The 27373-nt window shown below is 37.1% G+C and overlaps 1 protein-coding gene across 4 annotated transcripts in view; it reads right to left on the reverse strand.

The window, feature by feature from the left end:
* Positions 1-27373, reverse strand: part of LOC150106550 (mannan-binding lectin serine protease 1-like) — a 202399-nt gene that overhangs the window by 114382 nt on the left and 60644 nt on the right. For 3 of the 4 annotated variants that reach the window (XM_090392524.1, XM_090392523.1, XM_090392525.1), the window contains 2 exons: positions 25032-25216; positions 3406-3609 (listed from right to left, as the gene is read on the reverse strand). In XM_090392524.1, coding sequence (XP_090248650.1) covers positions 3406-3609; positions 25032-25216 — 389 coding nt within the window. The remainder of the gene's footprint in view (positions 1-3405; positions 3610-25031; positions 25217-27373) is intronic. The other variant, XM_090392526.1, reaches the window with a different exon arrangement.

Below are 27373 nucleotides of genomic sequence, written 5' to 3' on the forward strand. Positions count from 1 at the left end.
GGCCTGGTTAGAGGATTGAATTATTATTATTATTATTATTATTATTATTTCCCAAGACCTCATGGAGTCAAAGACTCATCTGGGAGGTCCTTTTATCACACACACATCTCATCATACCGTGTCTTAAACACACTCAAACTCCTTGCAGACACCACACTCTCAGGCAAGGCATTCCAATCATTCACAACTCTGCACGCAAAAACCTGCCTCTCACTCCCCTACTCACATCCTCTTTATACAGTTTCCAGGGATGACCTCTGGTTCTCCCCTGATCTCCCACTATTCTCTGTAGAACTTCTCCACCATTGATCCTATAACAACCCCTTACCAACTTATAGGTCTCTATCATATCTCCCCTCCTTCTCCTGTCCACCAGACTCTGCAAATTACATCTTCTCAATCTTTCCTCATACTCAACATTCCACAGGTCAGAAACTACCTTAGTCAGTCACCTTTGGACCCTTTCCAACATCTCTTCATCCTTCTGAAAACCAGGTGACCAAATCTGGGCACAATAGTCCATGTGTGGCCTAATCAAAGCCTTATACAATGGAACAAGAATCTCCCTACTTCTACACATCAGTGTCCTCTGCATCATTCCTAGAAGTCTTTGTGTTGTCTTCACAATTTTGGCGATGTGTCCCCTAAATTTTAGATCCTTATCCACTATCATCCCCAGATCTCTTATTTCCTCTACCTCCAACAATATATTCTCACCAAGCATAAATTCTGCATCCCATCTTTGTTTTCCAAATTTTAAAACCTTACATTTTGCAACATTGAACTCACATCCCCATTTCCATGCCCAATCACTCAATTTATTCAAGTCTTCTTGCAAGGCCACAACATCTTCACTACTCTTTATGGTTTGTCCCAACTTTGCATCATCTGCAAACAACTGAATATATCCATCCAAATCTTCACCAATATCATTAATATACAAGTTAAATAGTAATGGCCCTAAAACAGATCCCTGAGGCACTCCACTAGTGACTTTCCTTTTCCTGGATATTGCACCCCCATACACAACTTGTTGATACCTATCAGATAGTCAGTCTCCAATCCAATGCACTAATCTAATATCCAACCCCATCTGCTCTAGTTTGACTGTCAACTTATCATGAGGTACTCTATCAAAAGCCTTTGCGAAATCCAAGTATATTACTGTGTATCCTTCTCCTCTGTCCAAGGAAGCAGTCACTTTATTGTAATAGGTAAGTAGATTACTAAAAACATGACATCCCTTTAGCAAATCCATGCTGTCCATCAAAGATAGATAATACCATTGTTGTCAACCCAACTCTGGATCCTAGTTCTCATAAGCTTCTCCAACAACTTAACCACAACACCTGACACACAGATAGGCCTATAGTTTGATGCTTGAGTTCGATCACCTCCTTTATGAAGTGGCACAATTTTGCCCTCCTTCCACTCCTTCGGAACATGACCAAGTGCAAATTTAGTATAAAAATCAACAAAATAAAATGATAAAGATTATGAAAATAGGCAGGATCATTGAAAACATCAATACCATTTGGAAGAGAACCTATAGAACAAATAACAACAAATTTCAATTATTTAAGTTCAATTTTTAGTGAAGATGGAAATTAAGTATGGAAATAGAAAACAGAATTAGCAAAGCAGGTGTAGTAGGAAATCAAATGAATAAATTTATATGAAGTAAGAGAGAAATTAGTCAAAACACTAAACTAGCTGTGTACAACATAGTGTTTGAGCTAATTTTAACTTATGGATTTGAGAATTGGGTTAGAAATAAGACACTTGATCAAAGATCAGAGACCACAACTACGAGAACTCTGAGAAAAAATAATAAGAGTGAAGAGATGGAATTAATGGCAGAATCATACTAAAATTAAGATATTAGAAAGCAGTGGCAGCTCATAGCTTGAATTGTGGGAGTGCTGCAACTTTTGAAATATGCATACATACACACTGTAAGTACAGTGTATACATGTTTGAAAAAAAAATATTCAAAATTATGGTAAAAATTTAAAAATAAATTAAACATGAAAAAATATTGTTTATTATCGATAAAATTATACAGTTTGGTATAATTCAAAATTACTTAAAAATAAAATCCATTCCTTTAATTGTAATTAAAGGAATGGATTTACAATTTTTGGACATTACAAGTAAATCATCCTTAATACAGATATTACAATTAAATCATTTAGTTGTAATGTCCAAATATTTAAAGAGACGGAGTAAACACAATAAGCACTACAAACACTCTACTATGCACAAACTGCATATAAATAATAGTGGAACTGTGTGGCAGACAGTGCCATATTACGCTAATAGCTCGCATCTCACTACGACATGCAGTTGCTTGCACGTAGCAATATGACACCATGGTAAACACAGTGCTTGCTAACATCCTTCACCCTCCTAAGTGCTACAAAATGGATTTTTATTATTTTTTATACAAAATAAGAGAATTGTATAGGACTGCTGATGATAAAATTAAATATTACAAGCAAATATAAATAAATTAATAAATATATTTATATATCGAGAAAAATTGGGGGCTGCTGCAGTTCTGCAGTTCCTATGCACCAGTGGCCCTTGTTATGAAGGAACTTAACATTATTAGCATTCAACAATTTGAAATAGAACTAATCTAAGATGGGTATGTTCACTTAAACAGAACGGGAGAGCAAAAGTTAGTAAAATAAGTTTGTTTTTTTTTTGCCACTTTTTCCTGCTCTCCTAGTCGTAAATCATGATGTAGGCCATCTGGATCAGATGCAATAAGAAGGGTCTCTGAAGACCAAAATATAAGATCTGACAATATTGAAGTCCCGACTGATAACAGATAAATTTGAAAGTAAATTACCAATAGGAAGTTAGTAATGGTGTAACATTTATATATATATTACTGTCCATATTAAAGTTGTTCAATGATGATGATACACTCACCACTTCCTCTGGCAATTCTCTTAACATGACAGTCCTCAAAACTTTGCTAACCATACTCTTAATCAATTTACAGGAATAACAATTGTCCTCTGTAAACTTGCTGTGTATTGAAAAACTTTGTATGTGGTCCTATAAAAATCCTTTACTAATTTGTCAAGTCTTGTCTACCTATTTACTACATTTTGTAGCCCACATTCTCTTAATTTATCCTTACAGATGATATCAATAATATCATCTGTAAGGCAAAATTCAGGTGACTAGATGTGAATGCAGTAATTATGATGTGATGATATCAAAGCAATTATAAAGAGGAAAAAGTTTCCTTATGCTATTTATGACCAGGTTTTTTTTTTTTTTATGCTGTTGCAATGATCAAAAGAACTTAAAATAAATTGCTATTACTTGTTTAAATAACATAAAGATGTAGAATATAAAGTGCATGTATTATATATAAATTAATTCTACCTTTAGTTGCTCCATCAAAAACTTCCACATAGTCAAAACTGCAATTATCATCAAATTCTAGTGCCAAAGTTTCAAATTCAAATGAAAGTATATATCCAGATGGAACAGTGATAAGAGTCCAACAATCTGCATCATCAGGATAATTATCTGGAAAATGTGGACTAGTGACAATTCCAGAGAGATCAGCAAGGTCTATATTACATTCTGAAAGAAAAATAAATAATAAATAAACAATGTACAATAAATGTCATATATACTAAAAATATGAAAGCAGATTAACAAATGTAAAAATTAGATTTAACAGTTTACATATTTTGCAGTTTGTTATGCTAGAATCCTCAGAAAGTATGAAGTGACAATCAATAAATATGTGTTACACTGTGTTCCCTGAATTTCAGGTTTCTATCAATCATCACCCCGATCTCTTGTCTGTCCTACTTCCTCCACTACAGCTCGAGTATGCAGCTTCCCATCAATGTATCCCAAACTTCAAGACTTTATATTTTGCTTCATTATACTGACAACTCCAATAATTTTCCCATCTGTCTATTCAAATCCTCTTGCAGGGCTGCCACATCTGTACTAATAACCCTTCCCAGCTTCACATCATCTGCAAAAAACTGAATATCCATTTGCAATCCATTGACAATGTCATTGATATAAAGGTTCAACAATACAGTTCCCAGTAGTGAGCTCATAAAACCCCACTTGTAACCTTCTCCTTCCTTGATATTGCCCCACCATACACAACTCTCTGATATCTATCAGACCGCCAATCCTGAATTCACTTGACTAACCCGACATCTAATCCCATGTGCCGCAACTTAAATATCGGCTTATCATGTGGCACCCTGTCAAATGCCTTTGCAAAATAAAAAAGAATGCAGTGTATGCCTTTCCCTCATCAACTACTCTTGTCACTTTATTATAAAAGGCAATCATATTACTTAAGCAAGAGCACCCCTTAACAAATCCATGTTGATTCTCACTAATAACATTACCCTCATCTGCCCAATGCTGTATATAGTCCCTCATTAATTTTTCCAAGTCTTAACAACTACTGATGACACACAAACTGGCCTATAATTAGACACTGCCAATCTGCTACTGCCCTTATGCAATGGCACTATTTTACCTTCCTTCCATTCCTTGGATACCTTTCCTGTAGCCAGATCATTGAAAAGCCAAGTCAAAGGAGCAGTCAATTCTTTAGCACATTCTCTCAAAACCAATGGTGAAATACCATCCAATCCCACAGCTTTTACTGACATCCGGACTACTCAGTATGCCAGTAACACACTCTTCTCTTGCACCTCTAAATCTTGAACCTGCCCTACCCCTCTAGTCTTAAAACCTTCTTCTCCAGGATAAAATACTATGATAAAGTAGTCATTGAACAACTCCACTATGTCCACTGCATCAGTCACTCTATTCACATTTTTATCCCAAATGTCATTCTTCCACAATCATTTCTCCTCCTACTGTCCACATCATAGCTAAAAAATTTCCTAGGATTTTCTTTGGACCATAGTGCCAATCTCTTCTCATATTCCAGTTTTGCCTTCCTCACTATACTAGTCAATTTCCTGGCCTGTGTCTTATATTCTTCATGCATCTGCTCTCCACTCTTCTCCTTATATCTCTTCCATAATCTCTTTTTCATCTGCAATTCCTGTATGATATTGTTTGTCATCCACTTTACATCAAATTGTATCTGCTTCTTCTTCACTTGTGGAATACAGCTTACTGTTGCTGCTAACAAATATCCTTCACAATTTCCAAAGCACTAATGATATGGCCTTCCAATTCCACCCTCCATGGAACTGCCGCAAGTTGATATCTAAGACTATTATAATCACTCACATATATTCCATTTTCTTTGATATTCCTGCATGTCTATTCATCTTCCACGTCAAAACCACATGGTCACTGTCTCCAATTGGGAGAGAAGAGATGTCATCTCAGTTATTATCAGCTCTTCTGATGCTATGACCAAATCCAAAACTCTTGAATCTTATTCCCTCTATTACATGTTGCCTAAGACATTTGTTCCTCAAGTATTCTAGAAATTCCATTCCCTTATTACTACATGCATTTTCTTCTTCCCAGCTTATACTGCTGTAGTTAAAATCTCCCATAACAATCATTCTTCTTGCACTTGCCAAGCTCAACTGCCTAAATATCTCCTGTTACCCACTCTTGTACTCCTTGGCTTGTAGCAACACCCCATTAAATATCCTGTCTTGTCCACCTCTACCTCACACCATATGCTTTCAAAACTATTAGAGTCGCTGCCTTCTAAAGTCTCCACTTTTAGAGGACATAAGCCACTTATCATAAGCAGTACTCCACCACCACGTTTTCCTTTCCTATGCCGAAAAATGCTGTACCCTGCTACTTCTATTCCTATTATTATATCATCTTCTGCCAAGCATGTCTCAGTGATCCCAATAATCTTTGGCCAGGTGCTATCAGTGCCACCAATTCATCTTTATTCCAGATACTCCTGGCATTAGTATAAAGCATAAAAATGTCACTGCTTCTATACTTATCATTATCCCCTCCAGACCTCACAGACTCAGTGTTACTTGTTGTTATCCCCCTTCCCCAAGTACCATTCCCACAAGAGGCCACCCCCCCCCACACACACCTGCTACATCCGCCCTGGAAACTCTAGTTTCCTGCCTGACATACCGACTCGTTCAGAAAACAGTAATCTCTCCAGATATCTGCATCCTTCCTCATTCAAATGCAAGCAGTCTCTTGCATACAGTTATTTTCTGTCCTCAAATGCCCTCATGCATCCACATATTCCAATCCTCTTTTCTGACACATTCTGGCTATTATGCTATTCATTATTACTGCTCTTCTGCTAAGCTCCTCATTATCATACCTCGGTAACACACACACACACACACACACACACACACACACACACACACACACACACACACTATCTTTCCTCTCTGCATTTTCTTTTGTACAACCTCAAGCATGAATCTCAGATCTCTCGCCACTGAATTTACACTGCCTCTCAAGTCATTCATGCCCACCATCACAATCATTTCATCTAGGCAAACATATCGTTCCTCTAGGCCAGCAGTCAGCAGCCTGCGGCTCCAGAGCGGCATCTTTGAATGAATAATTGCTGCTCTTTTCGTTATTAAACAATCTATTTTTGAATAATGCAAAATGAATGTTATTTATTAAATTAGAAATTAAAAACCCTAAATATAGCATTTGCAACAAATTAAGGACATTTTACATTTAATCAAGGATATTTTACATTTTAAGTTATGTTTTATGTTGTTTTAATTTATTAAACCAAATATGTCACGCTAGGCTAGCACATGTAGTGCTACGGTTGTGCTTGCCTGTCTGAACGCATCCATTGTCTTCACATATAGTGCAGGTGTGGTCTGTAAATCTGCTCACTTTGTTAAAATAAGTAAAGGTTTTGTAGTGGACGTTGCAGAGCTTTCATTTACTGATGATTGCATTAGGTAACGTGAATATTGTAACATCAAGTTAAATATTAACAAAATAAAAATATTTTTATAGTATTTAAAATGTCAGCAAAGAAGAGAAAGATAGAACAAGAAAATCGGGAGTTTAAAAGTGAATGGACCGAAACCTATGCATTTGTAGCAAATACAGCAGGATTTCCAATGTGTTTAATATGCCATGAAAAGCTTTCAAACAATAAAAAATCACATATACAAATATATTTTTTAAATAAACACGATACATTTGACAAAGCATATCCATAGGGAGATGAAAGAAAAAATGCAGTAGAAGAGCTGCAATGCAAAGTAAACCTAACATTCATAAAATAGATTTTTAATTAAAATATACTAATTCTGCCATACAAAACGAACACTGTGGACTGCACAAAAAACCTAAGACGGCCACATGCAGCCCATGGACCATTGGTTGTTCATCACTACATGTAGTCCCTAAATTAAAAAAAAAAAAAAAAAAAAAAAAAAAAAAAAAATCAGCTAATGCTTTTTTTAACAGATATAATTTTAAAAATGGCTCTTCACTCCAAAAAGGTTGCTGACCGCTGATCTAGGCAAACACTCCTCTGGCATCCTACCTTGCACACCACGGATCAACGAGTCTCCATATACAAAACAATAAGTGAAAGTAGTTAGGCTAGAAGCCTAAAGTCCTATTAGAGGTACTCTCTATGGATGGTGTTGGTTAGCCTTGACTGTCTAAATCTTGATGCAACCATATTTAATTATATATTTGGTTTAATCCTTTATCCAAGTGTAGGCAAACAACTCCTGAAGTATTTTCAGGACTGTCTGCAAGGAGATGTGCTTTGCATTATGGGATACTAAGACGAGTGATGAGAACTTATACCACCTTTGCCACGAGTTGCCCCAGTCCTGAAAATACTTCAGGCACAAATTTTGTTTGCTTACACTTGGATAAAGGATTAAACCAAATATATAATTGGTAGCATAGCCAAATGAAAAAAGTTCCATCAACTTATCTCTAATCCAGAGAATTTTAATAATAAGGTGTGACACCTTTTGGCGACTGGCATATGGAAATATGACTTCTCCATTGCTTCCACCTTAGTATCACCACCTCTGGGTCTGGTTCCCACTGATGAGACCTCAATAAAGGTCAAAACCAGTCTGAGTAGTGATCCTTCCCTTAATGCATAGCATTATACATGTCTGCAAGGAGATGTGCTTTGCATTATGGGATACTAAGGCAAGCAAAAACTTATACCACCTTTGTCACAAGTTGTCCCAGCCCTGAAAATACTTCAGGTGCATACTTTGTTTTCTTACACTTGGATAAAGGATTAAACCGAATATATAATTGATAGCATAGCGAAGTGAAAAAACTTCCAGCAAAGCCATATTTATTTAGATTAATTAGATCAGATTAGATTCAAGATATATTAGATCTCTCAGTTTGTCCATAATCTACTTTACATTAGTATCAAATTTTTGAGAAGGAATCACCATATATTGCCAATACACACACAGACAATTTCCTATTTTTTTAAATTTCTGTATATGTTTTTTCATAATCACTTATTACTTTGTTTAGTTTTTCTATTACTATTATTAGATGGGAAACAACATGGATTTTTTTATGTAGCTCTTACCCACAAAAGTTGTAAACCTACAATACATTAGTATTGTACATTGGAAAGTTTTTGTTTTTTTTTAATATTTATTTATTTTTTACATAATCTGGAAGCTCTGCTCAAGAGATCCAATATGAAACCTTTCCAAGCTACTTCAAGGCCTCTAATAAGTGGGGTGGTGGCCTCACAACTAGTAATGAAATTCAACTCCTGCCTAAAGACATTCACAAATATCCATGCCAACAATGAAATTCAAACCCTATAAGTTAAGGTTGGAGAAGAGAGGTGCTATTTACTCAGCCAACCAGACTAGCAAACTGGTTCCTGTATAATAGTAATCTGAAGATACACTGTAAGAGGTCCACATTAATCATTATACACAAAATGCATATTATACCACTCCTTCACTTACAAAGAATCCATGACTACCCATGGCAGTCTATTTTACTAATTCATCACTCTCTCTTTCTCTCTCTCTCTCTCCAAGCAAAAATAGTCCTCATATCTTTGATAACCACACTAAACATTAAACAGTAAAACTCTCTCTCTCTCCTTCTTCCTCTCACCTCTCTATCCCTTACTTCCACACTGGGGTGCAATTCTAGCTCGCCTCCTCGTGGTGCACCCTGGGTCATGCTAAAGAGCTAGAGCGACTGGCGGCCAGACCATTGTGCAATTTCCTGACCATACTTACACATGGAAACTCAAAAATTTCACAACGGTTCTTCTTCGAAGAACCGTTGATCTACTTCTCATTCAAGAATCACACATCAAAACTGAAGATCAAGTTAAATCTAGAGCAATAATCCCTGGCTACGACATTCTCGGGATTACTTATAGTCGTAGCTATGGCAACATAACATATGTCCAATATGGTATTGAGAATGCTTTGCTGATATCTTCTTCAACTGATGACGAAATCCATAAGATCACTGTTAAAATAGCAGACATTATGATTGTGAATGTATATAAACCACCTGTAACTGTTTGGCCAAATGATGTTCTACAGACATACTCCTACCTAACGGTGTACTCTGGGGACTTCAACAGTCATCACACTTCTTGGAAATACGATCAGAATGATCAAAATGGGGAAATATTAGCTGAATGGGCAGATCAACACCGTCTTCGCTTGGTTTTTGATGCCAAGGAAAAAGGCACCTTTAAATCAAGAGCCTGGAATAAGGAATATAACCCAGATTTGACATTCGTCTCCACTGATAGTGAGAATCAGCCTCTACAGACTTTCAGACATATTATTGAGGTTTTTCCAAATAGCCAGCACCGTCCCATCTTTATGGAATTAGGAGCCCAAATTCCAGTCAAACATCATTTCCTAGACCAAGATGGAATTTCCAAAAAGCCGACTGGGAAAACTTTACTTCGGATCTAGAAGCATGCCTTAGAAGAATTCCCTCAACTTACAAAAACCATACACGGTTCACTGGAGTAGTTATAGCGGTGGCAAAAATACACATTCCTCGAGGCTACCGAAAAGAATACGTGCCTGGATGGACCAATGAAAGCGAATCCCTGTATCGGGAATTCCTTGAAAGTAAGGATCCTGAGATAGGAGAAGAACTGCTCCATAGTCTCAATGCTGCTCATAGGGAAAAGTGGATTCAAATAACTGAAAACATAGATTTCAAACACTCAAGTAGAAAAGCCTGGTCGCTACTTAAAAACTTGGTTCAAGCCCCTCTGTACCAAAGACATTTCCTCTTGTCGATCCGAATCAGATAGCTGCTCATATTGTTTTGCTTTCTAGAGCTCCGATAGATAAAGAACATACTAAAGAGGTAAAACGCAAACTAAAGGCTATGAAGTCTGTAACTCAAAAGAATCAACAATTCTCTTTGCTTTTTTCCCATGAGGAAATATCCTCGGCGCTTCAAAATATCAAAATGGGGAAGGCTCCTAGATTTGACAATGTTCATAATGAATTCCTGACACACTGTGGACCTTATGCAAGATCGTGGCTGGCTAAGTTCTTTAACAATGTACTTGAAAGTGGCTGCGTTCCTAAAGAATTTAAAAGAACAAAAATCATTGCTGTGTTAAAACCAGGTAAGCCAGCAGACAGAACTGAAAGCTATCACCCCAAAGCCCTTTTAGGTGCAACCTACAAATTGTTGGAGAGACTAATATTGAACAGGATCAGTGATAAAATTTTGGAACGTGTTCCCACAGAACAAGCAGGGTTCAGAAAGATCGCAGCTGCACAGATCAAGTTCTCAGCTTAACAACCTACATTGACGCAGGATTTCAAAGATGCCTGAAGACTACAGCAGTCTTCATTGACTTAACAGCGGCTAATGATACTGTTTGGAGGGAGGGACTCATATATAAATTTCTTAAGGTCATCCCATGTAAAATATTGGGTCATCTCCTAAACAACTTACTGTGTGATCGATATTTCAGGGTAGTCACCTGAAAAAGCATAAGTAAACAGAGAGTGTGCTTAAGAATGGATTACCTCAGGGCTCAGTGCTTGCACCACTGCTTTTTAGCCTTTACATTGCAGATATTCCTGAAACAGCCAGCAGGAAGGTTGCTTATGCAGATGATCTAGCTTTGGCGATCAGCGACAAATCTATCAAAAGAACTGAAGAAATATTGACAAATGATCTGTCAGCTTTATGGCAGTTCTATAAGAAATGGAGATTAACACTAAATTCTGGTAAAACCAAATGTTCTTGCTTTCACCTGAACAATAGTTTTGTAAATCAAAAACCAGAAATATATGCTGATGGAACATTAATTTCGTTTAATCTGACACCTAAATATCTGGGAATAACTCTGGATAGAACTCTCACATATAAACAGCATATGATTAATATCGCTGCTAAAGTTCGCACCAGAAATAACATAGCTCAGAAGCTTTGTGGTACTATATGGGGCTCAAGTGCCACAACTCTGTGGTGCACTGCAATGGGTCTAGTTTACAGTGCAGCAGAGTATGGTGCTCCTGTATGGCTCAATAGTTACCATGTCAATAAACTAGATACTCAACTTAACTCTACTCTGTGTTTAATAACAGGTTGCATTAGGAGTACACCCTTACAATGGCTCCCCACTTTGAGCCATATTGCTCCTCCAGAACTGTGACAACAGGAAGCCTAGATTCATGAATATTAAAGAATTTTAAATAACCAAAATCTCCTAATACATGAATTTATTCCAGATGCTTTATCCAATAGACTAAAATCCAGAAAACCTGCCATAAAAACCACCCGTAATCTTCTTAGCCAGAATGACAGTATGGGATGTACTGAGTAGGTGGGATGTACTGTGGTCCCAAGCAGTATCAGCTTAAGTTCGCAATCACATAAATATCTTCCAAAAACCATCTGGATTTGACCTGCCCAGGAATATATGGATGACGGCTAACAGGATTCGTACAGGCCATGGTGTATGTGGAGACACTTTCAAAGTGGGGTAAGATACCAAATCCCCACTGTCCCTGTGGAGCCAAGACCCAAACCATTTATCATATAGTACAGGAATGCGAGCTGACAGCATATCCAGGCCACTTTAAGGACATCTTTGACCTATCCCCAGAGGCGATCAACTGGATCAAAAACCTAAATGTTAAAATATCACTAATCTTCTGTCTGATACTTGTCATAAATTTCATATTTGTATTTGCCTGAATGTAGACTTTTTTTTTTTAATCATATATGTGTATCTTATCTGTACTCATGTGTATTATATCTTATTGTCTTTTAACCATGTGTACAAGCCATATGATAAATAAATAAATACTTCCACACTCTTTCTCATCTTTCTGAAATTTCCTCCCTCCCAGTCTCTCTCGCTCTCTCTCTCTCTCTCTGATACTATTCTCTTACAGTTACTCTCATTCCCCCTCACACTAGCCAACCTCTCTATCCTCCCAAGATCTTCATTCATCCTCATCAACTCAGTCTTCATTCCTTCCATCTCCTTTCTCATCAATTCTATTTCTCTGTCTCTCCACACATCTGCTTTCGATTGCCATTTATTACCATCTGCCATCCCATTTATTTATTTATTGCATCCCATCTGCTCTAAACTACCCAAAGCTAAATCTATATGTAGATCTTTAACATTCTGTCCATTCTCCAACATACCACAAACTGAAATTCACCTGTTTCCGAAGCACTATCTCCACTGCCGCTAAATCCTGAGATCAAGACACTCGTGTCTACCAGTACCTTCCACTGCCTGCATTTCATGCACACATACATATTCTTGTCTTGCACCTGCCACAGTCTTAAACAATGGGATGCATATATATATATATATATATATATATATATATATATATACACCACATGTGTAGAAAGCTACAAAATCACCAATGGTTACAAATAACGTAGTCTTTAAATGGTGTGTGTGGGGGGGGGAGTACTTAAAACTGGCAGCTGCCATGTTGAATATAATTATTACATGTAGAGACAATACTGAGATCATACAATCCTAAGTAAATTCCTCACAATGATACAAAAAATTGTCAATTCAAATAGTGCATACTTAAAAACCAGTACTGTCTAGAAATAAACATGAAAATATCTTTCCTTACTACTAATACTTATCTTTTTCTAACAGCTCGCATCACTCGTTACATCCATCTTCATACACCAGCAGTGCCCTCCGTGGGGATTATTGACTACTATCCTTTCAGTTTAGCAACCTCAGCAAGCAACTGGATATTATTCCTTCAGATCATTCCCAATATTAATGAGCAAATTAAACAGCAACAGCCCAAGTGCAGAACTCAATAGTCCATTCTTCACTTGCCTTCTCCTTGATTCTATCTTACTATATAAACTCTGTGATGTCAATCCATCAGCCAACCTCTTTGCCTGTGTGTGTGTCACCAACTTCATATCCTTCTTCATTTGCTCGAATTTATGTAATAGGATCCTGTGAAGCATTTTTCCTGTTAAATGCCTTTACACAGATAAGCAGCATCACAATGCTGTGCTACCTCCCACAGAGTATCATATTCTTATCCACCCATTCCAGAATTCTGCCCTTAACCAACTTTTCCAAAGCCTTATTCACCATTCCTGGGATGCTGATTGATCTGTAATTTGCTACATCTCTCTCCATGAGGATGAAATTCATTTGGTCCATATTAATAAAAAAACTTAATGATTAATTAACAACACAAAAATAAAAATTTTGAATATTTTAATTCAATATTATACCTAACTGTAACTGAAGCATTTTCAAGGATAAAATAAAGGCAAATCATTTGAATAAGAACACAGAATGATATTTCATGCATTCAAGTATTTTGACTATGCCTTCTGGAAACAGTCAAAGTTGGCCAGTTTTTTGTTGACTCAAACAAAAAACTACATACCCCCAGATTTTAGATGTGTTTTAAATCCATATCTGTTAATTTATCTACTCCTCACCTAAATAAACCATATTTGTTTCAGTTAAGAGTAGAACTCCTACACCTAACCTAAAAAATTTCAAAACATCAAAGGAACTGAAAGTAATTTGAAGAAACAAATCAATAAAAAAAAAACGTTGTTTACCTTGATATCTTTTATTCTTGAAAATGCTTCACTTTTAGGAAAAATACTGTATTAAAATATTAATTTCTTTGACTTCTATATTGCTAATAAATCATTAAGTTTTTTATCAACACATAACCAAAACATATATCTAAATAAGTATATTTTGTGTCTTTGTTTCACTTGGGACCATGCCAGCACCAAACTTAAATTAAAAGTGTCTGGTCCAAAGCATTGCCAATTCTTTTGCATTTTCTCATAACACATATATTGATATTCCATTCAACCCTATGACTGTATCTACATTGAGATTTTTTAATATCCTACATCTCCAGTTCCTCTACCTCTATTCTCGCATAACTTCCTGCTATACATGGGATATTTATATAAGATTTTATGACAAAGTCAATTGTTGAAGTGTCATGATAAACATTCACTGATAGAATCATTATGTACTTGATCTTATTGCAAATGGATGTTTAGCAATGTTCATTGGTTCATCTGGATGCTAATGTCATTTTTTACACATAATAACACATTAACAGTTGATGTTAATGTGTTATTATGTTGGAGGTTTAATGGATTTTTTTACAACACTCAGAATGAATTAAATTAGAATTTAATACTCCTATATTTCGTCCTAGTCACTAGGACATCTACGGGGATTACAAAAACAATTAATGTAACATGCACACAAAAACTTACAATACTAAGCCCAACCACGTGGGTGACACTAAAGTCCTATCTAGGTGGAGCGCCCTCTAAGGGCAGTAGTAGGTGGCCTGGAATGTAAGGTGGGACCTCTGGTGATCAGTGTTTCCCAAATCTTCGGAAGCTTAATGCAACCATATTTGTTAAAATTTGGTTGGTTTCTGAGAGCTGCTGCTGCTTCTAAGAAAAGTCTCTCTTTCTTGAATTTGCTGTGGTGGAGCATGGTGGTTTTCTTCCATGATACTCTGTGGGTGGTGTCCAAAACATGGTCAGCCAAGCCTGAATGGCCATAGTTGTGTTTAACGATGTATGACTTGTGTTCCTCCAGGCAGATGGATGCTGATCTGCCTGTCTGTTCAAAGTACGCAAGCTTACAGGAACAGGGTACTTTGTAAACTCCAGGCAGAGAGAGAGAGGTGGGGGGAGCTGATCTTTCGTAGAACGGATAAGGGTAGCAAGTTTGCGGTAGGGCTTGTATGCTGTGTGTAGGTTATACTTTTTAAGTATCTTGGCTATTTTTTCCAAAGTGCCTCGGATGTAGGGTATGGTGATGGCATTTTTAAATTCTTGTTGACGAGAGGGACGGGGAATGGGGGAGGAATTGATTATTTTTTTGATACTGTGTTCACTGTAGCCATTGGAGAGGAAAGTTCTGTGTATGTGGTTAAGCTCAATAGTGAGGGCGGTTCCACTGGAACAAAGATTGTGGGCTCTCTTGGTAAGGGTTTTAATGATGCCATATTGTTGTGAGGGGTGGTGGTGGGAGAGTTTGTGAATGTATCTGCCTGTGTGTGTGTGGGTTTTCTGTATACAGTGAAGGCAAGTGTATCATTGGGCAGGCGCGTGACTAAGGTGTCTAGGAAGGGTAAACAATTGTTCTTTTCCTTTTTCTTTTCCCACTCAAACCTTCTATCTTAGCCAGATAGAAGGTTTGAGTGGGGCTGAGTCTATGGCTCATTTTTCGAAATCTTCCATATAGAAATTTCTATATGGATGGAAGATTTCGAAAAATGAGCCATAGACTCAGCCCCACTCAAGCCTTCTATCTGGCTAAGATATGTAGATGATGTGTTCTCCATTTGGCCTCATGGTCCAGACACGTTAGACTCCTTCCTCAGTCATCTCAATAGCCTACATCCAAGAATCCAGTTTACTATGGAAAAGGAAAAGAACAATTGTTTACCCTTCCTAGACACCTTAGTCATGCGCCTGCCCAATGATACACTTGCCTTCACTGTATACAGAAAACCCACACACACAGGCAGATACATTCACAAACTCTCCCACCACCACCCCTCACAACAATATGGCATCATTAAAACCCTTACCAAGAGAGCCCACAATCTTTGTTCCAGTGGAACTGCCCTCACTATTGAGCTTAACCACATACATAGAACTTTCCTCTCCAATGGCTACAGTGAACACAGTATCAAAAAAATAATCAATTCCTCCCCCATTCCCCGTCCCTCTCGTCAGCAAGAATTTAAAAATGCCATCACCATACCCTACATCCGAGGCACTTCAGAAAAAATAGCCAAGATACTTAAAAAGTATAACCTACACACAGCATACAAGCCCTACTGCAAACATGCTACCCTTATCCGTTCTATGAAAGATCAGCTCCCCCTCTCTCTCTGCCTGGAGTTTACAAAGTACCCTGATCCTGTAAGCTTGCGTACTTTGGACAGACAGGCAGATCAGCATCCATCCGCCTGGAGGAACACAAGTTGTACATCGTTAAACACAACTATGGCCATTCAGGCTTGGCTGACCATGTTTTGGACACCACCCACAGAGTATCATGGAAGAAAACCACCATGCTCCACCACAGCAAATTCAAGAAAGAGAGACTTTTCTTAGAAGCAGCAGCAGCTCTCAGAAACTAACCAAATCTTAACAAATACGGTTGCATTAAGCTTCCGAAGATTTGGGAAACACTCATCACCAGAGGTCCCACCTTACATTCCAGGCCACCTACTACTGCCCTTAGAGGGCGCTCCACCTAGATAGGGCTTTAGTGTCACCCACGTGGTTGGGCTTAGTATTGTAAGTTTTTGTGTGCATGTTACATTAATTGTTTTTGTAATCCCCGTAGATGTCCTAGTGACTAGGACGAAATATAGGAGTATTAAATTCTAATTTAATTCATTCTGAGTGTTGTAAAAAAATCCATTAAACCTCCAACATAATGTCCTCACAGCACTTAAGCCTCTACACAAGATGTTAATGTGACTAAGACACACATTGTAAACATGTGATATCTGTTTCTTTTTTTAAGGAAGTTTAAGTTTCTTAGCACAACCACCCATTATCATCTGATGTTTAACAGGAAGCTTCAGTGGAAGATCCTATGAAACATGGGCAAAATGTTATGTTAATAATTTTTTTACATAATGTATCCATATTTTTAATTAGCTCATTTGTGTATATTAAGAGAAAGAAATTCTAAAAGAATCTCTCCCTGAGGATATCCTAATAAGAGTATTGTTGATAGTCAAACTAGAGCAGATAGGGTTGGATATTAGACTACTGAATTGGAGATTGGCTATCTGATAAATATCAGCAAGTTGCATATGGGGGAGCAATATCCCAGAAGAGGAAAGTCACTAGTGGTGTGCCTCAGGGATCTGTTTTAGGGGCATTGCTGTTTAACCTGTATGTTAATGATATTGGGAAAGATTTAGATGGGGATATTCAGTTGTCTGCAGAGTATGCAAAGTTAGGACAAACTATGAGGAGTACAGCAGATGTTGTGACCTTACAAGAAGACTTGAACAGATTGAGCGAATGGGCACAGAAGTGAGGATACCAGTTCTACATTACAAAATGTAAGGTTTTAAAAGTTTGGAAACAAAAGATGAGATGTAGAATTTACTTTTGGTGGGATTATATTGTTGGAAGTAGAGGAAATAAGAGATCTTAAGGTGATGGTGGATAAGGATCTAAAATTTAGAGAACACACTGCCAAAATTGTGAGGACAACACAATGAATTCTGGGAATGATGCAGAGGACACTGATGTGTAGAATAAGGATATTCTTGTTCCATTGTATAAGGCTCTGATTAGGCCACACATGAACTAATGTGCACAGATTTGGTCACCTGGTTTTCAGAAGGATGAAGACATACTGGAAAGGGTCTGGAGGTGACTGCCTAAGGTGGTTTCTGATCGCTGGGATGTTGAATATGAGGAAAGGTTGAGAAAATGCAATTTACAGTCCAGTGAATAGAGGGAAATGGGGTGATATGATAGAGACATACAAGTTGGTAGGGGGGTTGTTATAGAATCAATGTTGATTAGATTTTTCATAAAATGGTGGGAGATCATCACCGAAAACTGCATAAGGAGGTGTGAATTCTTATTGGCTTAAGCCAAAATATAAAATGATGGTACAAAATGACAGAATTTCATGCTGGCTGGGGCATCACCTGATTAAACAAGCCCCCCCCCCACAGGAAAAACAGTGAAAAGTCAACTACTAAAACAAATCCTAAAATGCACCCCAACCCAACATCACCAGAGTTCAAGATCAGTACTATAACATAAGAAGCCTGAATGGCAAAGAAATGGAGCTAGCTGAGGAATTGTATAAGTACCAGATCGACATAATAGGGGTGACTGAAACAAAAAAGAAGTTAGTAATGATGTAATTTTTTCATGTAGTACTGTCATATCCTGTACACCCCTTGAAGGTACATGGCAGGAATGTGATGATGATGATGATGATGAAAAAAAAAGACAAAAACTGGTGAGATCTTTCTGAGCAATAAATACAAAATGTTACATTCAGGCAATGACAATCAAGGAAAAGAAGGAGTAGCCATAGTATTCAACACTAATATGAGGCTAATCTTCTTGAATAGCAGGCAGTATCAAGTAGAGTGATGTGGGCAAATATCAGAATGGGGAGCTGGACAATGAGACTTATTTGTGCCTATGGCTCACAGAAGATTCTACTAAGGTAGAAGTAGAAGAATTTTTTGAGGCTTTAGAGAAAGCAACTGACACAATGAAAAAGGAAAAGTTGGTCCTTGTTGAGGATCTAAATAGCAGAGTAGGAAATGACTGTCAGACATACAAAAATATTTTGGGAAAATTTGGAGAAAAGAGCAAGGCTAATAATAATGGCAAATATCTGTTGGATTTCTGCTCAGGACATGGACTGTTTATTACTAACGCCATGTTCCAACATAAAAATGTGCACAAATTCACAAGAAGAGAAGAGGCAAGGAATAAGAAAAGTCTCATTGACTATATTATTGTTGATATTGATGTTTTCTCACTGGTGCAGGACAGTAGATATACAGAGGATTTGAAATTGAAAGTGATCACTATTTAGTCTTGAGCAGGATAAAATTGAATTTCATATTGAAAAGAAAAACATGTAAGAAAGTTTTAAAGTGAATAAAAGTTAAGCAGCTCTCAGATGTGAACTGTAGATTAAAATACTCAAACATTATTCAAGAAAAAGATGAAAGAATTTGAGAACAGGAACCAAATCTTGGAGATTCAGTGGCAAGCCCTGAAGAAAACACTGACTGATTAAGCAGGAGAGGCATGTGGTGAGGTTGTCTGCAAGAATAGAAAAATCAGAACTCCATGGTGGACACAGGAAGTTAAAGAAACATTGAAGGAAAAGAAGAAAGCATATCAAACGTCCCTGGCAAATAAGACAGCTTGTGCTCTTAGCGAATACAGAGACAAATGAAGAAAGCTAAACATTGTGTAAAACTAGCTAAACAAAAGTTATTGGAAGACTTTGGTAGGAACATAGAAAATAAATATCAAGAAGATGGCAAGATATTCTGGAGGTTGTTGAAGATCAGAAATAGAGGAAAGAGTGCTGTAAGAAGAATTAGAAATGATAAACGTGGCATGAAAACTACAGAAAAAGATATCCTTGAAGTATGGAATAATTACTTCAAAAAATTGCTAAATGAAACAAGCAGTGATAGCACAGTGGCAAGGGATGCCAGTCAGGAATACATATCCATACTTGATATAGAAAAAGTCATCAAAGGCCAGAAATGTAGAAAAGCAGCAGGAGTAGATGATATTCAACCAGAAATGCTCGAGTATGGAAGTATAAAAGTCATGCAGTGGTTGCACTGCATAGCTAAGAAGGCATGGACAGAGGGAGGAATCCCAGATGATTGGAGTAGAGTTCTCATAGTACCCATATACAAAAAATGAAATGAAACTGATTGTGTGAATTACAAAGGTATTTCCCTACTGAGTGTTCTTGGTAAGATTTATGTGAGAAACAGTTATTGTTATTATTATTATTATTCAGGGGCCTTCATGGAGTCAAAAGACTCATTATGGGAGGTCCTTCATAAGAACATAAAGTCTGTCACAACTCATCAAGGGGAGGTCCCCCCTAGAAACACAAAATCTATCATACCACTCCTTAAGTTCATCGACTGTTCTCGCTCTCACCACTCCATCAGGCAATGCAATCCACGGTTCAACCACCCTCCGTGGAAAGAAACCACTCCTCACCCTCTTGCTCACAGTTTCCTTTTGTAACTTCCAGGGATGGCCTCTTGTCATCACTCCTTCCTGCTGTTCAACCAAGTGAAAGAACTCCCTGGTATCAACCCTGTAACCACCTCTCAACAGTTTAAAAGTCTCAATCATATCACCTCTCCTTCTTCTATCCACCAAACTCTGCAGTCCACATTCCCTCAGCTGATCCTCATAACTATCTTTGTACAGTCCTGAAACCATCTTTGTCATCCATCTTTGTACCCTTTCCACAGTTAATTTATCCCATTCAAATCCTGGGGACCAAATCTGAGAACAATAGTCTAAGTGTGGTCTGATCAGAGACTTATACAATGGAATGATAACCCTTTTATCTCTGCAGGTCAGTGTCCTTCTCATAATTGCAGCAATCCTCTGTGTTACCTTCACCACCTTTGCAATATGTCTCCTAAATTTCAGGTTTCTATCAATCATTAACCCCAGATCTCTTGTCTCCCCCTACTTCCTCCAGTATAACTCCTCCCATAGAGTATGCAGCATCCCATCGATGTTTCCCAAACCTCAAGACCTTACATTTTGCTGCATTAAACTGACATCCCCATTCATTTGCCCATCTGTCTAGCTTATTCAAATCCTCTTGCAGGGCTACCACATCTGTACTATTACTAATAATCCTTCCCAGCTTCGCATCATCTGCAAACAACTGAATATCCCCTTGCAATCCACTGGCAATGTCATTCATATAAAGGTTAAACAATATAGGTCCTAGTACTGAGCCCTGTGGGACCCCACTTGTAACCCTCTGCCTCCTTGAAACTGCTCCACCATACACCTCTCTGATATCTATCAGACAGCCAATCCTGAATCCAGTTGACCAATCTGACATCCAGACCCATGTGCTGCAACTTAAATATCAGCTTATCATGTGGCACCTTGTCAAATGCCTTCGCTAAGTCTAAGAAAATTGCAGTATATGTCTTTCCCTCATCTAATGTTCTTGTAAGTTTATTATAAAAGACTAGCATATTGCTAAAACAAGAGCGCCCTTTCACAAATCCATGTTGACTCTCACAAATAACATTATCCTCATTTGCCCAATGCTGTATACAGTCCCTCACTACTTTCTCCAAGATCTTAACAACTATTGATGACACACAGACTGGCCTATAATTAGACACTTCCAGTCTTTTGAGAAAGATTATGGAAGAGAAGCATGGTGAAGAAGCTGGATTCAGGAAAAATAGAGGCTGTCAGGATCAGATTTTCCTTTTACAACAAATAGCTGAGAAGTCATGGGAATATAACAAATATCTGTTTTTAAGTTTTGCAGATCTGGAAAAAGCATATGACAAGGTGCCAAGAGAAAAGCTATTCAAAACATTACATTTGTATGGTATCAATGTAGCATTATATCAAGCAATATCTGGTCTTTATTTGAGTTGAAAATCAGCAGTTAGAATTGCAGGAAGTACAGAAAGGTGGTTTAATATTAAATCGAGCATCAGCCAAGGATGTACATAGATCCCCTCTGTTATTTGTTATCTATATGGATCACATTATGAAGGAAAGTGGTACTAAACCTGATATCAAAATTGGAAATGTTAATCTCAGCTTTCTCTTTACTTTATGCAGATGATGTTATACTTCTAAATAAATCAGGTAGAAGTCTGCAAGATTCCCTGACTAAATCGAATAACTGTTGTAATAGATATGGTATGAAGATCTGCAATAACAAAACAAAGACAATGAAAATAGGCACAAGCATTGAAAATATCAACTGCATTGTGATTGCAGAACCTATAGAACAAGTAAAACATTTCAGCTACTTAGACATGATTTTTAGTGAAGATGATAAATTAAATATGGAAATAGATAACAGAATCAGCAAAGCTGGTATGGTAGTAAGTCAACTGAATAAATTTATATGGAATAAGAAAGAAAGTAGTCAAACACTAAATTAGTGGTATACAACACAATGTTCAAGCCAATTTTAACTTATGGATATCTGAGAGCTGGGTTAGAAATAAAGCACTTGATCAAAGACTAGGGACTGCAGATATGAGTCCTGAGAAAGATCAGGGGTGTGAACAGACAGCATCAATGGCAATATCATATTAAAAACGTGGATATTAGGAAAGAACTTGACATTTTTAGCATCAGGAATGTGTTAGCAGAGCTAATCTCAGGTTGTATGGTCATTTAAACAGAATTGGAGAAGAAAGATTAGTAAAACAAGCTTTCTCTGACAGGTTGGCAGGAAAAAGACTCAGAGGAAGAGGTGGATTGATACAGTAAAAAGTGCCTTAGAAGACAGAAACATAAGATCTGATAATTTTGGAGTCTTTACATGTAATAAATTGATTTCAAGTAAAATTGTAGACAGGAAGTTAGTGGCGATGTAAATTTTTCATGTAGTACTATCATATCCTGTACACCCTTGAGGGTAAATGTCAGGATTTGATAATGAGGATGGTAAACAAAGGAGTAAGAAGCAGGTTTTTTGCATGCATATTTGTGAATGATTGGAATGCCTTGCCTGAGAGTGTAGTGTCTGCATAGAATTTGAATGCATTTAAGGTGTGGTATGATGAGCTGTGTCTATGACAAAGGGGACCCCCTAGCTAAATCTTTGATTCATGGGGGTCTTAGGTTAATAATAATAATAATAATGAGTCAATAAGTCCTAATAATTAATAGCAATAATGCATACATAAAAATCTCCTCTATAAATCAAGATGAAAAAGTTTATATTTTATTATTATTATTATTATTACCCAAGACCCCATGGAGTCAAAGACTCATCTAGGAGCTCCTTTTATCAAACAGAATAGTTTGACTATCACACACAGCTCATCATACCGTGCTTTAAACATACTCAAATTCTCTGCAGACCCCACACTCTCAGGCAAAGCATTCCAATCAATCACTCTGCATGAAAAAAACTCCCTTACTCACACCCTCCTTATACAGCTTCCAGGGATGACCTCTGGTTCTCCCCTGATCTCTCACTATTTTCTGTAGAATCTCTCCAACATTAATCCTATAACAATCCCTTAATAACTTGTAGGTCTCTATCATATCTCCCCTCCTCCTGTCCACTGGACTCTGTAAGTTGCATCTTCACAATCTTTCCTCATACTTGACATTCCAGAGGTTAGAAACTACCTTAGTCAGTTGCCTATGTACCCTCTCCAACATCTCTTCATCCTTCTGAAAACCAGGTGACCAAATCTGGACACAATAGTCCATGTGTGGCCTGATCAAACCCTTATACAATAGAACAAGAATCTCCCTACTTCTACAAGTCAGTGTCCTCTGCATCATTCCCAGAAGCCTTTGTGTTGTCTTCACAATTTTGGCAATGTGTCCCCTAAATTCCAGATCATTATCCACTATCATCCCCATATCTCATATTTCCTCTACCTCTGACAATATATCCTCATCAAGCATAAATTCTGCATCCCATTTTTGTTTTCCAAATTTTAAAACCTTGCATTTTGCAACATTGAACTCACATCCTCATTCCCATGTCCAATCACTCAATTTATTCAAGTCTTCTTGTAAGGCCACATCTTCTCTACTCTTCATGGTTCATGCCAACTTTGCATCAACTGCAAATAACTGAATATCTCCATCCAAATCTTCACCAATATCATTAATATACAAGTTAAACAGCAATGGCCCTAAAACAGACCCCTGAGGCACACCAGTAGTAACTTTCCTTTTCCTGGATATCACTCCCCCATACACAACTTGTTGATACCTATCAGATAGCCAGTCTCCAATCTAATGCACTAATCTAATATCCAACCCCATCCACTCCAGTTTGACTATCAACTTATCATGTAGTAATCTATGAAAAGCATTTGCAAAATTTTAGTATATTACTGTGTATCCTTCTCCTCTGTCCATGGAAGCAGTCACCTTATTGTAATAAGTAGGTAGATTACTAAAACATGACCTCCCTTTAGCAAATCCATGCTGTCCATCAAAGATAATACCATTGATTGCTGTCAACCCAATTCTGGAATCCTAGTTCTCACAAGCTTTTCCAACAACTTAACCACAACACCTGACACACAGATAGGCCTATAGTTTGATGATTGAGTTCTATCACCTCCTCTATGAAGTGGCACAATCGTGTCCTCTTTAGGAACTTGACCGAGTGCAAGACTCATATTAAAAAAATATGTCAAGGCTGGTGTCAACTCCCTGGCACATTCCTTCAGAATACAATACAGTGAATATCATACAGTGTTAGCTAGGAAAGAAAACTACGAAAACAAACTGAGAAAATGTAATTTATAGAACTTGAGGAAAAAGAAGTCTTAATATCTTGCATGTCTTGTTCTGTATAAAGCCTGGATCCAATTATATGATCAGGAATACATAAAGTACTATTAAATAGCTCTAATATAGCAGAAAGGAGGAAAAATAGGAAATAGTATACAACATGCCCAAGAAACATGCATGCTCTTAATTATAAATTCCTTTTATCCATCATGATTGTTAACAGAAGCTTGCCATATGCTAAACAAATTATTCATAGTGTGAAAGTAAATTGGAGAACAAGTACACCTGGAAGTTGTATAAAGGTAATACACAAAGGATTTAGAAGTATTTTTATTTTATTTTATTTTATTTTTATATGTAGAGTTGTGAGTTGGAATGCATTAGCAGGGGATGTGGTGAGTGCAAGAACAGTAGATAGGTCTAAGGTGCATTACAACAGGCACAAAAATTTGATGATAATAATAACAATAAAATACTTGTGAAACAATTTTATATTAAATTAATACCTGAGTGAGATTCAACTTTATAATGAAGTTGAAATCCTTCTTCTTCATAATGCGGATCAGAGTGAAATACTATTAGAACCCTACTTAAATTAGTATAAATAACATGGTCTTTGATGGTGCCACAGAAACGGCCCAAAGACGATGACAGTGTTGTGGAGCCACCATAAATTTCAAGATAGTCATACCTGAAAGAAAATTACTGATATATACAATGAAAAAACTCTTAACACGGGTTATAAAGGTTACAAGATATGCCAATGCTAAACATCGTTACACATTTTTATTTTCTGCATAAATACTGATATGTCACATACAGACATAAAATTAAATCAATTCAACATAATACATATTTTCTTTTCAAGAAAATATTTCAGTGAAGTTTTTTTGCTATTCTCAGTGTGATGTGAAAGAAAGCATTCATACTAACCAAATTATGACTCAGTTACTATTAGATTCCAAAAGGAATAAGGAAAAAAATTACAGAAAAAGGCCTAAATTTTCAAGCTCCTAGTATCTTATGTTTTTACATTCATGAAAGAAAACTGTGAGCCTGATATTTTATTAGTACCTAACTTTTGATAAGTTGATGAAGAGACATAGCACTGTCTCTCTATATGTTAGTTTTCTTTCTGTACCCTGAAAACTGAAGGCCACCATTTGACTGAATGCTGTGGTGGACTGTTAACCTGTTGAATGATTGCTTGTAGTAGTTAGTAAGAATGAATACTCACTTGCTGTTCCTTCAATGTGTTTGTCACATGTTTTTGATCATTTAAAGTACTTGTTTTGGTCACAAAATTAAACAACTTAATAACAAAGGAAAACATTTCTTTAATAATTACATAGTAACAGATAATGAAATGTTCGTGAAAAAAAGGAAAATAATATCAAGTCTAACTAACTAATTCTGAATGGCAATAACAGCATATCAGAAATCTTGTTTTTAAAATCCTTAGCGTTTTTGATATGGGAAGCAGAATTATTAAGAAATGTTTAAAAGACCTAAGGACAAATGTTTGGCAAGTATATAAGTATGACAACCTACAAAACATATTCCTAGTCAGAACAGGACATTTAATTTATGCACTTTTCGATAAAGGTTGAGCATACTTCTGCTACCCATCATAAATATTATTATTATTATCATGGGTATATCCATGGAGTCAGTAGACTCACTGCGGGAGACCCAAACTATCAAAACAATATCTGTCATACCTCTTCTTGAATTCATTTACAGATGAAGAACTCACAACTGAGTCAGGCAATGCATTCCACTCGTTCACCACCCTCCAGGTGAAAAAACCTTGTTCTCGCACCCTTGTTAACCACACTTCCTTAATTTCCAGGGATGATCTCTTGTTCTTCCATTACTATCACACAGCTGAAACATTTCCCCTGCATCAATATTATGAAAACCTTTTAATAACGTAAATGTTTCTATCATATCCCCTCTTCTCTGCCTATCAACCAACCTCTGCAATCCACAAGCTCTCAATCTATCAATGTAGGGAGCATTTTTTACATCACTCACCAACTTAGTCACTCTCCTCTGAACCCTCTCCACAGCCTCCTCATCTGCAAGGAATCCAGGTGACCAAACTTGAGCACAGTAATCCAAATGTGGAAGTATCAACGCTTTATAAAGGGGAATAATATCTTTATCTCTATATCTCTTTATCTCTGGATGTCAGTATGTTCCTCAACAACCAAGTAATCCTATGTGCAATCTTGGACACCTTAGCAATGTGTCCCCTGAACTTCATCTCCCTATCTACTAACACCCCTAAGTCCCTAGCCTCATCAATCTCTTGGAGTACCTTTCCATCAATGTAGTGCACAGCTGGTAATCTTTTAATCCCAAAATGCATAACTTTACACTTTTCCACATTGAACTGATATCCATTACCTTTTGCCCATTCTACTAGCTTATTTAAATCATCCTGCAAAACTCTCAACATCAGCTTGATTTTTTATTGCACTGCCCAACTTTGCATCATTAGCAAACAACTGAATATCTCCTTTAAGCCATTTCCTATATCATTTATGTACAAATTAAACAACAATGGCCCAAGCACAGAGCCCTGAGGCACACCACTGGTCACCTGCCTCATCCTGGACTCTGCTCCTCCATACACACCACCTTCTGGTATCTCTCCCTGAGCCATTCTCCTATCCATATCACCAGTTTAGTATCCATCCCCCATCTGCTCCAATTTGTGCAACAGTATTCCATGGGGTATCCAGTCAAAAGCCTTAGCAAAATCCAGAAGTACCACTGTGTAGCCATTTCCTTTGTCCAACCCAGATGTCATTCTATTATAAAAAGCAATTATTTGTACTAT

This window comes from Typopeltis vanoorti, chromosome 5 (genome assembly GCF_054136105.1).
Source record: "Typopeltis vanoorti isolate ZY-2024b chromosome 5, IOZ_Tvanoo_1.0, whole genome shotgun sequence".
In the NCBI taxonomy this organism is placed as follows: domain Eukaryota; kingdom Metazoa; phylum Arthropoda; class Arachnida; order Uropygi; family Thelyphonidae; genus Typopeltis; species Typopeltis vanoorti.